This window comes from Musca autumnalis, unplaced genomic scaffold (genome assembly GCF_047663935.1).
Source record: "Musca autumnalis isolate F117 unplaced genomic scaffold, ASM4766393v1 scaffold_4, whole genome shotgun sequence".
NCBI classification, from domain to species: domain Eukaryota; kingdom Metazoa; phylum Arthropoda; class Insecta; order Diptera; family Muscidae; genus Musca; species Musca autumnalis.
In genome coordinates, this window is record NW_027411977.1 from 173,403,121 (window position 1) to 173,415,882 (window position 12,762).

At 32.7% G+C, this 12,762-nt stretch overlaps 1 protein-coding gene across 1 annotated transcript; it reads right to left on the reverse strand.

The window, feature by feature from the left end:
- Positions 1 to 7,359: 7,359 nt before the first annotated feature.
- On the reverse strand, positions 7,360 to 8,664 carry LOC141401305 (organic cation transporter protein-like). Its single transcript, XM_073981440.1, has 3 exons — positions 7,901 to 8,664; positions 7,646 to 7,827; positions 7,360 to 7,588 (listed from the first exon to the last, which is right to left on the reverse strand). Exons 1-3 carry the CDS (start codon positions 8,439 to 8,441, stop codon positions 7,400 to 7,402), a joined length of 912 nt encoding a protein of 303 aa, XP_073837541.1. The 5' UTR covers positions 8,442 to 8,664; the 3' UTR covers positions 7,360 to 7,399.
- Between the last annotated feature and the right edge of the window lie 4,098 nt (positions 8,665 to 12,762).

Here is a 12,762-nt window from a genome sequence, read left to right on the forward strand (position 1 = left end):
TATACAAAAGATATAATATTGCATCAATACGATAGATTTAGCATAATATTTGATTGTGACTTCATATTATAGTACAGTATATCTATAACATAAATAATATCAGTTAAACCCGACAAATTTCTCACATTAACCCACCCCAACCTCATACTGACAAAGGCGCCCCACCCCCAACATTTTTCATAATATGAATAATTTTGGCATTTATAATTATTTTTTAATACAAGTTATTTGGATTTCTATTCTTCAGAAGTTGTCTTTTAACGGTTTAAAATGTATTTTGAATATCACTAAAGGTAAACAAGATATAACAAAATATACCTTCCATGAACTTTTTTCTCAATACCCTGAAAACAAAAAACTGCGACCAACCTCAATCATGTATTTGATACAAATTCCATCTTTTGGGATATGATAGATCTTCTCTAAATTAACAACTTTCGTTTTAACGGGTTTTTTGTAGCATTTGTAGTTTTCAAGAAAATCTGCGATGGCAAAGCCGCCCCAGTGGCACAGGCGCCCCATGTTACCATATATATTGCTTTGAAAAATATTATAATTAAAAAATGTCAAGGTTACAGGTGATGTTATCAGTTACCAGGTATTTATGTATTTCGATTATTTTTAAATTTTAAACTAATAAAACAAGAAGAAAACAACATTATTAACTTCTTTCTATACGATTTAAAATTTCTTTTTCATTTCATTTATTTTATAGCGAATTGACTTTAAAATCGTATATAAAATTGTTTCCTGTACCATTGTATTAAATTCAACAAGTAAGAAAGAGCTGAACTTTTTATAGCCTTCACCACGAGTTGTATTGAAGTAAAATGGTTTTAATTAAGTTTTTTCCATGTATATGGAAACAAGATAGACCCATAGTTCCTTTTGGGGATATACATAGAATCACTTTCTGAGTCGATTTATGCATGTCCGTCCGTTCGCAACGTACAGGTCGCAGTTATTGTCTGATTTAGCTAAAAATTGGGGAATATTATTATTAATTAAATTATATCGAAATCGGTTCAGATTTGGATACAGCTCCCATATATATTTTACGTATTCACAGTGGTGTAGGGTATCATATAGTCGGGCCCGCTTGACTTTGATCCTTTCTTTGCTGTTTTTTTATTTATGAAAGTACTAAGCTCTACCGCCACCCTAACTGAAGAATATCGCTTACTTTTAAAGAATGTTCAATATCAATAAGACATCGATGTTTTCCACCCATTCAGAGGCCAAAATACCACATTACAGTCATTCCATTTGGACGATGTGTGTACAAACTTAAATATGAAAAATGCTTCTATATCCACAATTATCTGTAGGTATGTTTTGAGGAAAGTTTTGTAGCTCCAAAGAAGACTAACTGTGAAATTGAAGTCAGTTCGGTGAGATATTGAGTTATTATATCCCAGACAAAGTTCGATGGTGATAACTTCTATTTATTTGAATATTACTGCTGTTTTGCAGATGTGAAGTATTTTTGAAGCCTTTTTTCTATCAAGATAACCTAGTGTCTGTCTTCTAGCATAATTTCAATACACACATATTAGGCCGACTCATCCAATCGATGAAAAAAATTTGTAAAAATAGGATTGGATTTTTTGGGACCTACATAGCTGCGAGTATATCAAAATCCGAACTGATTTTAACAAATTTGTCTAGGATTCTTTTCTTAGCCATAAAGTTTTTTCATCGATTGGACCATTGGACTTTAGAAAATGTTCGCGATACAATTGCTATCAAAACAATGATCGCTCGGGGGGTGGCACGGGTTAACGTTAACCGATCACCATAAAATTTCATATAAATTTTTTTTTGTTTTTTTCGTTTTGGTCGCCTTAATACACATATACAATCGAATATAGAGAAATGGACCATATATGGAGAGAGGAGAGAGGAGCTCTGAAACTTTTAATTTATGCCAATTACGTCAAAGTTTGTGGTAAGATAACGGAACTGTAACGTAACATGTTTTGTAGTCAAAAGTGTGCAATAATAATGCAATTGTGCAAAATGTAGAATTGGAATGAAGTGGAGGGCAAAAAAGAAGCTTAAAAATGCCGCAGATAATTTTACTTCAGAAAAAACGTGATTTTTCCGAATGGGGCAAACTTATATCAAAAGTTATGATACATTCTGACAAATAAGAGCCCCGGTTATAAGACAGACCAAAAATTAGTGTTGCCAAAATAATAATAATGCAATTGTGCAAAATGTAGAATTGGTATGAAGTGGAGGGCAAAAAAGAAGCTTAAAAATGCCGCGGATTAACCGACAATAGTTAAAGAATAAAATGGACCTAGTCATTTTAAAAATATTTTCAGACTTTAGCGTATGTTCTTATCCCAGTCAATATAGAATAATATAAAATAACTTTATATGGATTGTCAAATACCAAAAAATATTAAAATTATCATTTGTACTCGTTTCTTTTTTTTTCAATTTATCTCTATCATATTAGTAAGCTCTCAAATACCAGGAAAAATATTAAATTGCTAAATTGTTCTCTTTTTTTTTTCAATTTATCTCTATCATATTTGTAAGCTCTCGTTGTTTGGTCTAATACGATCTTATATACTTGGTATTTGCAACCTAGGAGATTGGGAGCCGTGTGTCTAAGGCAGGGACGAGCTTCTTTGCTTAGATCGTATAGTGAGGGCGCCCACTGAGTTGTTTTTGCATTTGCTTCTCTCTCTCACGTAAAGTGTAAATGAATGAAAACAAACAAAAACATAATGTGGTTGTTGCTTGTTTCACTCATACGTTCATACATGTCTTCCTTTGGTTGTATTTCTGTGGTCGTCGCTGGTCTAAGGTTATATGTCAAGTAACACAAAATAAAAGTTTGTCCAGAGAACTCAAACCCCCTTTATGAGTTTGTTGTACTGACCTAATATGACCAACTCCACTTGGAATTTGTCATTCCCAAACCAATTTGGTTGGGAATGTAGACTTGGTTTGTACCGTTATATGGGAGCTATTCAAAAATATATTCCTATATTGAATATGTTTATAGAGAGATCTTCTCTATCTCCTGCGACATTAAATTAAATTAGTAATCGATTGAATAATGTGGGTAATAGCCCCGAAATATCTAATATCTGGGAATAATGGACCACTCACATTAAAGGGCGCTAAAATGTTTGGCGTGAGAGCCAAGCCGATTTTGGGTTTTTACTAAATACAATACTATCACTTCCCATGCATGTCGCGCGTAATACAGTTGAACCTCGATTATCCGTGAATCGAATACCCGGGAACCTCCATTATCCGGGATAGAAAAGATATGTCGGTCTTTTTCCTATTTCCTCTAGTTTTCGTTATAAACTTCATTATCCGGGAGTAAAAGCACACCTTCCAATTAATTTGATTAATCAAACAAAAGGTAAACAAAAAAAACTGGAAATTCTCCCACATTACACAATTTGTGTATTAATAGTATGACAAAATCCATGGGACAAAGTCAATTCAGATGAATATGATGATGATATTATGTATCCTTCTAAAATTTGGTGGATTACATTAACATTATAAAAAATTAATATTATAAAAAATTGCAGACTTTATTATTATTGTACAATACTATGCAATTTTTACTTAAAAATGTGTTCAAAAACTGTATAAAAACACTGCCTCCATTATCCGGGAAAATCGATTATACGTAATGCCTCCGGTCCCGACCATCACGGATAATCGAGGTCCGACTGTAAGTGGTTTTTTTACCTCTGAAAATAAGTAGTTACGACACTAAAATAAATAGTTAAATAAGTAGTTAAGATTTTTATGTTAGGTTAGGTTTATGGCTAATAGTAAATACTGTTGCACAGAAGGGAAATGTATGTTAAAAGTTGATCAAAACTCCTGGAAATCTCATTTATAATCCGATTGATATAATATTTTGCACAAATAAGATATCCAATCCAAGAACACGGCATGTTAGCGTTCAAAGCCAAACTCATAACTTCAAAGGCAGCGCAAAAAAAGCGTTTGTCATAAAGAAATACAATTCAACGGCCAAATATCCGTGAATGCATAAAAACACATTTGCATTTGAAAAACCAAAAGTTCTAGGACTCAACTAATAGCGAAACCAGGTCACGTAATTTGGTGACTGTGTGGGTTCGAGTCCTTGGCTTTCCTTCTTCACTTGCAAAAAATTTTCGATCATCAAGCTTAACTCTAAACGAAAAAATTAATTCTAATTTTACTTCAGAAAAAACGTGATTTTTCCGAATGGCGCAAACTTATATCAAAAGTTATGATACATTCTGACAAATAAGAGCCCCGGTTATAAGACAGACCAAAAATTAGTGTTGCCAAAATATGTTTTTTTTATAATTCCAATTTTACTGATAAATAAGAGTGAAGATGCAAAAACAAATTTCTTTGTAAATTTTTATAAAATCTTCTTTCTTAAATACTTCCATATATAAATATTTTAATGGTTTCTTACTTACGTACTTAGCTGGCCCATTACAGAACATTTGTTCCATAGACTGAACTAAGAAAAGATCTCCAATTCTCTTAATCCAATTGGTTGCGCCATCTATTCTTTGGCCTGCCTATTCTGCGTACACCGGGATTACATCATCGCTAATTCTTATGATATAGCCTAGCCAACGCAATCGCTGCATCTCGATACGTTTATCTATACTGATGTCGTTGTATAGCTGATACAGCTCGCGGTTCATGCGACGTCGATATTCACCGTTAACGCAGATTGATCCGTAGATCTATCGAAGAATAGATTAAACACATAACGATACTTCAGCTAAAATATTATTTGACCTTGAAACAACTGAAGTGGCAGTTCACCTAGAGGGAAATACAAAATCTTTGGAGTCAGTAGTGAAATTTATCCTCCTTACTTGATTTGACTGAAGCTTATTTATGAGATGAATAAGCTAAAACAACAGTGAACAAAGATAAAAACGCTAATTCTCGATGCTTTATAGCAAAATCCTCAAAACTCAAAAGTTCGACTCACGGTGGATCTACCTTTAGGCTTCTTGATAAACATACATACTTACCAAAGGCTTTCATCCCAAAAGGAACTTTTCACGCCCAGACCTTGATTCCAAATTGTCTCTCAGTAAATTTTATCGTTAAAGACGTTTCACAGTACTGCTTACATATTCAGCGAATTAATTTCAAAAATTGTGTATTACATCCCAGCGAATATTTTTCCAAAAGAAAACATAAAGAAAATTTTAACAGTTATGGTGCGAAATGTATACAAATTATTGAATTTTTAGATATACAGTCGAACTTCTCCATAACGTGACTGTTCGGGACCGACGAATTACTACGCTATAGAGAAAATTCGTTATAGAGAAACGGGGCAAAATGTCAAACCAGTCATTTTTAAGCAATGACATGAAACTATGCCTAGTAGTCATCGGAAATTTAACATATTTTGAATCAATTTTTATTCTAAGAGCGTTAATAAAAGAGTTCTGCTTATCCTTTTTAGTGTAAACTTCAATAAAAAAGACCGTTGATGAATGTGTTTTGTTTCACATTATTGTGTAAACTAAAATGAATAATTTTTTATTTTTGCCTTATTAAGGTGAAAGTCATTTATAGTGATATTTAATTAATTCTCTTTCGAGTTGAGCTGTTTAGACCTAAGAGATACATTGGAAAACTAGGAGCCTACCGAAGTCCCACGCATCCAACCATTATGCTACGTTTCACGGGTGGTTAGGCCGATCTTCAGGCCTATTAGGATGTTGTTTTTGTGGCAGACGAAGATCCTGAAAAAGTCTCTCCTTTCTTTACATTTGTTTCTCTAGAGATCCCTAAAAAGCAAATCTTAATAAAAGAATATAAATTTCCACATTTTTTTAATAAAATTTAAAGTATTTCACGAACAAGAAATTCGTAAAGTTGGAGTCCATGTCGAAATCTGAACTGGCGTTGGGAAGACAATAGAAAAAACATTTTGTAAGATTAAACAAAATCAAAATGCGGTACAGCGACGGTGATAAATTGCAATTTATTTATAATTTTTTGCTGATAAATTAGTTATAATTATTTCATGTATTCGTTTGAATTAACAAAGAGTTTTTTTGTCATGAAAATCAAATTTATATACAGCATTTTTCATTTTCCAAACAAGACATGAAAATTTCATGCCAAAGCGAAAATGAAAATGACATGTCAAAGCATTGGTGAAAATGACATGTCAATGCATTGGTGAAAATGACATATCAACGCATTGGTTAAAATTACATGCTTAGGATACAAAAAAGAACGTCATCTTTTGGGGGTCACGCTCATATAAAATTCATGAGTGAAAATGACAAAAAGATGACATGCCACATCACTTGCTCCTATGATTCAACTTATGATTTGTCACCGAACATTTTGCTGGGTATAAAAAGGGCATGTCGTTCTGATTATGACTTTTTAAAAGTAAGTGCGTTTTCTATCTTCTATCAAAAATTTCATATTAACAACCAATTCGTTAGAAAAATGCAACTAAAATCTTCAAAACTCTTAAATGGGGGTTACCCATATATGGGGGTTATACCAAAGCTTGACCCCGGTAAACATACTGATTTTTTGCAAGAAATGTTTTGTTTCATTCCAGTGGAATAATGTGGCTAACTCCAACGAAAACTAAATACTAAATTTCAGTCATTTCGGTTGAACAATATGGCTAAAAGTTTCAAAATACGGAAAGGAAAATTGGGAGGGACTCTTCTATGGAGACGTGGAGCAATACCAAGAAATTTCTGGTGGAAAGTTTTATATCACCGTCGAAAAATAAACACAAAATTTCAGGCATTTCTGCGGGATACTGAGGGCAAATTGCAAAATACTGAACATCAATGAGGGCTATATGAAGCCATGCACCTATACCGACAAATTTCAGGTGGAACGTTTTATACCTCCAACGAAGACTAAATTCAAAATTTCAGCCATTTCGGTGGGATATTGAGGATAAAATCTTCAAAATGCCGAAAATCGAGAGGTGCCGTTCTAAGGGGGCTATATGAAGACGTGTATCTATACCGACAAGATTCGGGGGGAAAGTTTTATACCCCCAACGAAGATTAAATACCACATTTAAGTCATTTCGGTGGAATATTGCGACCACAACCATCAAAATAGCGAAAATCGGGAGGTATCGTTCTATGGGGGATATTTGAAGTCGTAGACCTATACCGGCAAATTTCAGGGGGAATGTTGTATACCCCCAACGAAGACTATATACCAAATGCCAGCCATTTCTGGACGATATTGAGGTCACAACCTTTAAAATACCGAGGGCTATATCAAAACGTGGGGAGTATAGTATTTGTTGAGTTTAAATTTTAAACTTTAGCAATAACAAAACCAAACTTATTTTAGTCGATGTTTTCAATGTTTTTTATTAATCCGTATCTCATAAATGTGTGTTTTCCACATCATTTGAATTTGGTTGCTTTTCTTTTGAATTTCCAATTTTATCTGCGTCTTCCATGGTAGCTGGTAAGATTAAATTCGTCGTTTCCGGAAACAGCAAAGACAAACATGCACTTGTAATAGCTGTTGTTGCAAATAGTATCGCTGGTGCATTTTCATAATATTTTGCCTAAAGAAAAAAATGGGTATTAAGTTTCCTTTTTAAATACATATATGATTTACTTACCAAGAGTGGTGTTTGCGGAGCCACCATTGATCCAAATCGTCCCATCATCGAACAAAAAGACAATAAGCTGTTGCGCAAATTGGTTGGAAATATTTCTGAAGTGAAAAAGTACAATACTTGGAAACTTGCGGTGATTGCTAACTTTCCAATGAGGAATAAAATCAATTGGCCAATTGCTTCGTCTAAAATCAATTGAAAAAAACAATAGCACATTGATTGTCTGACATAAACATTTCTTCATTTTAAAATAATTACCTTTAGGCATAAAGATCGTTGCTAGGCAGCATAATCCACTAATGAACATACATCCAAACAAAGAATGTCTTCTACCAAAACGATCCATAATCACAAGTGGTAACAGGAACCCGGGAATTTCGACCATGGCGATAAACACAAAGTTATTGTACTTATCGCCATCCAAAAGAACTGCATTTAAACTAAGACCATAGTATACAAGTACATTTACTATCCAACAGAACGAACAGTTAGCAATACGCCAAAACAAAGTTGTAAACGCCAGTTTTATGGGGAATTTTCCCTCTGTTGTGTTTGCCAGTTTTTCACGATTTGCCAAAATCAATTTGTCCAATGAATGTTCTGGTAGTTCGCGCTTATTCACCTTTGCAGCTCGTTTCAATATGGCCTTGGCTTCTTCTTCTCTTCTTTGACTTAATAGCCATCGTACACTTTCCGGCAATATCCAGAAATAGATGAATAATACCAACGCTGGAATATACATTATACGAAGCAATACTCTCCAATTTTGGAAATATTTTGCAAATATAGCCAAAAGCATTTCACCTATGGCGTAAAATATTGTAACTAAGCTGCAGGCTAGGACTCTTCGTTTGGGCCCAACCAACTCGATGCCTACGATAAAACAAACAGAATATAGTGGACTGGACGCCAAACTGTCCAGAAATTCGAATATAACAAAAAACGTATAGGATGTTGCGAATGATCGAACTATTCCTAAAATAGCAGCGACAAATCCACCAAAAGCCAGGGCTGTGCGACGGCCATACCTAAAAAAGCAAAATAGAATAATTTAATGATAACCAATGTAAAAACTACTTAAAATAGAAGGCGCTGGATTTTTCTTCTATGAAAATTTGAAATGAAAAATATTTTCTTTATATTTTTTTTATTTGACATTTATTTCCTTTATAAAAGTTTTCATAGAAACAGAGTTGGGCCCATGTTCTGAGAATGAATATTTTTAACAAACGATTACGGGTGTAAGAATGTCCAAAAAAGGAGTGACATATTTATGATATGATTTTTCCCCATATAATGTTATTTTATATAACTCTTGTGACAGACATTAAAAATAACACATGAACATTTTTTAGCTTTTAGAAAAGAGAGGAGGTGAAGGAGCTCCCTTTCTCCCTTTTTACCCAAAAACTTTTTCCTTTACCCAAAAAACATTTCCATGAAAATTTTCATAGTTTGCCACAAGACTAATGTGACGTTTCCACGGTATGTCGTTCTCTATTCGTTGTTCGACCCCTAACTACGAACAAATTACTTATTTCTCCATACAAAGTTTTGTGAACGAACGACGATTTTTCTACGTTGTTCAAGTTAATGTGCAATTTCCGCGGTACGTCGTTCGTTCCCTTTTCTTTTTTCGACCCGTAACTACGAATAAATTACTTATTTCCCCATACAAAATTCTTTGAGCGAACGACGATTTTTCTACGTTGTTCGAGTAGAAACACTCTCCGAACGACGAATAAATATGTCCCATCCCTAACAAATGAGAGAATTTATCGAAAAAAAATAAATTATGGTGTCGTGGAAACGGGTTAATTCGTGTACGTCGTTCGACAGGCGAACAAAGTAATTCAAACGCTCGTGGGAACATGCTATAAAATACTCTCTGAACGACGAATAAATACGTCCCATCCCTAACAAAAGCGAGAATTTAAAATTTATTAAAAAAACACAACAATTTTCAAAAAAAAGAAAATGAAATATGAAAAGTAATGAATGAATAATAGAAGAAGGTTGTATTAACTTTCTTATTCCATAATTAACACTTCTTGCTTTTATATAATTACTTCATTTACCATACAAAATTTTGAGAACGAACAACGATTTTTGTACATTGTTCAATTTAAATTACTCTCCGAACGATATCTAAAAAATGAGAGAATTTATCGAAATAAATTAATTATGACAGGGAAAAACTGCAAAAACAAATTTAGAAACAGAAATCAAATGCCTGCCAGAAAGTCTGTATACCAAAAAGTTTTTTTGGCAGGTCTCTCTCTCTCTCTCTCTCTCGTTAATTTTGAAAATAGAAAAATTAAAAAATGTTCTATTTTTATTTTTATTTTTATTTATAATATTTATTATCCATCAAAAAAATTACATCTTAAAATATAGATATGTTACAGTAGTATGAGATTTTATCAATATGATATTTCAGCATTTATGACTATTTCCTTATATATTTGCAAAACCGATTACAATTTATTATGATTTTGGTTTAAGGTAAAAAGGATAAAAAACCTTATTTGAATATAAGTTAGGAATTTCAAACATTAGAAGAAAAAAAAAAGAACATAGATTTATTATTCTTGTGAATAATAATCTGTGATATTTTTTTTAGGTTTGGTGAATTTCTTTGTATGTGTTAAGTTATTTCGATACATTCTCTTAGTATTTCATAAGAGGAGTTTGCAATTTTATTGAAGTAATTATCATTTAATCGGCTAATGAATTCCATAATGTATTCGTAACCCGTGTCCGAGTGAAGCAATCTTGTGGGATAACGCCAATGTTTCTTGTTTATCAACTTTAAGCATTTGTTCTGGACTACCTGCAACTTTTTTATGTGGGTTTTAGCCGCCTTATACCAAATTGGAGAAGCAAATGTTAGTATAGGTCTAATCACACATTTGTAAATTAGGTTTTTATTTTGCTGAGAGAGTGAAAATCTTTTGTTTAACAAAGGCCACAGTGATCTAAATGATTTGATGGCCTTTTCACATGAAAGATTGATATGGTTGCGGTAAGTTAGTTTTTTGTCTAAAGTAACACCAAGGTATTTGATTTCATCTCTAATTTCAATTGAGTTATTGTCAAACATTACCATTCTATTTGGAGCTCTCTTTAGTGATTTATTCCATGGGAAGATTATTGTTTGAGTTTTTGAATGATTGATCTTTATTTTCCATTTACGGAAATATTTATTGCATGCTGAAAGACTTTGTTCTGAAAACACCAAAATTGTGAAAAAATAAAAAACATGAATGAAAATAATATAATTTAATATTAAATAGATATCTGAAAGAAGGACAAATATTTTTTCAGTTCATATCAATTACTTTTACTCGTCTTTTGACTGAAACTTTCCTTAAAATCAGTAAATAAAACTTATGAAAGTACGAATCATATTGCAATGAATTGTGTACCATGTCGTATGAACGGGTGAATTGGTGTACGTTGTTATGAGAGCGAACAACGTTATTCAAATGGTGGTATGAACATGGTATGAGTGTTGTTGGAATTTATTTCAAATTCCCCTGCGCATGCCATCCGCTGTTTTTGTTTGTTTGTTTTGGTTGCAGTTTCCATCTCATTTGATTGTTTTTAAGTCTGGAATATTACCCCAATGGCTTAAATTTCATCATTACTTTCTGTTACAGAGTAATGTTTTTCAAAACGAACTGACAGTGTTGCAAAATTTTACTGATCGCTACCAATGAAACATTAACCAAAACAAATAAAAACAACTTGTTTGGATTTACCGAACATATTTATAGCGTTATAGGTTAACTTAAAGTTAAAAGTGATGATTGAATTTCAAGGAGGAGCTTCTTCGCATTAACTTTCAATGTAAATATATATTTTTAATGCCTCCAAATTGGTTTATTTTGCGTTTTCAAATCCATCAGATAGTAAAAGAATACATATAATAATGACCCTAGTGTCTGGGCGTATATATTGATTACAGGCTTGATTTCAGTTCACATATTGACACGTTATTTCCCAAGGTAATTTCCATTTTGCGTAAATTGCGTTCGATTTGTATATCGTTTAAATTATAGAGATCATGTCTCCAGTTATACTTTGCAGTTTTTGGGACTTCGATTTCAGTCGTACATAGATGTTCGGGTCATGTCTTGCTTTTATAAAATTATTAAAAACGGTACACCGGAATTAATCTGTTCAAAGTTCATTTTCTCAATCCACAAATCTCACTCCCTCGCTTTTGGTCCGGTATCTATGATCGATCATTCCTTGTTAGAGTAGCAAGGCTTTGGAATCACCTGCCTCATAACTTGAGAAGTTTTGCATATTCACCCAATACATTTAAACGTAATTATATCATGTGCTTACATACAAATTCTAATATTTTATAATATTAATTTTCAAATTTTATAATTTTAATACAATTATGTACAAAATTAGCAAAATTATATTTAAACATATAAACAATAATAATTTAATTTTAAAATTGATTTAAAAAAGATTTAAAAGACTTGAAAGATTAAAATCGATAACAGATATTCTGTTTAAATTATTATAATTATGTAAAGCACCAACTAGCGGGCTATTTATAATATAGTTCTGGCGGTAACAATCAATGGAGAAAATATTGTGTGATCTATGATTTCGACGAGGAATGTTAAATGATATTTTGGACATAAGATATGGACAGTCAATGTTATTATTTATTAAATCGTATATAAACATCAATTAATGCATTTTGCGCCGTTTTTCCAATGTTTCCAAACCAATTAGCATACTCCTAGACTTATATGTTGGTAGGGTCGTGTAAAATGTAATGAATACAAAGCAAGTTTAAGAATTTCTTCTGTATTCTCTCCAATCTATTTACATTTACTGCAGTAAAAGGATTCCAAATAGGATTCCACTTCGCTGAAAATTTTTGAAATACTTAGCGGAAGTTTGCCGGCCCATCTTCGAAGTTGATCAAAATATCACGAAGGCCAAATTTGTGATCTCCAGGCAGCTACCCAGACGAACGGACATAGCTAAGTCGACTCCAAGTTTTCTGAAACAGATTTCTTCCAAACACACTTTGGCCCTAAACCCATTATTTCGATGAGGCACATTTTGGCTAAAGGCTGAGAGTATAA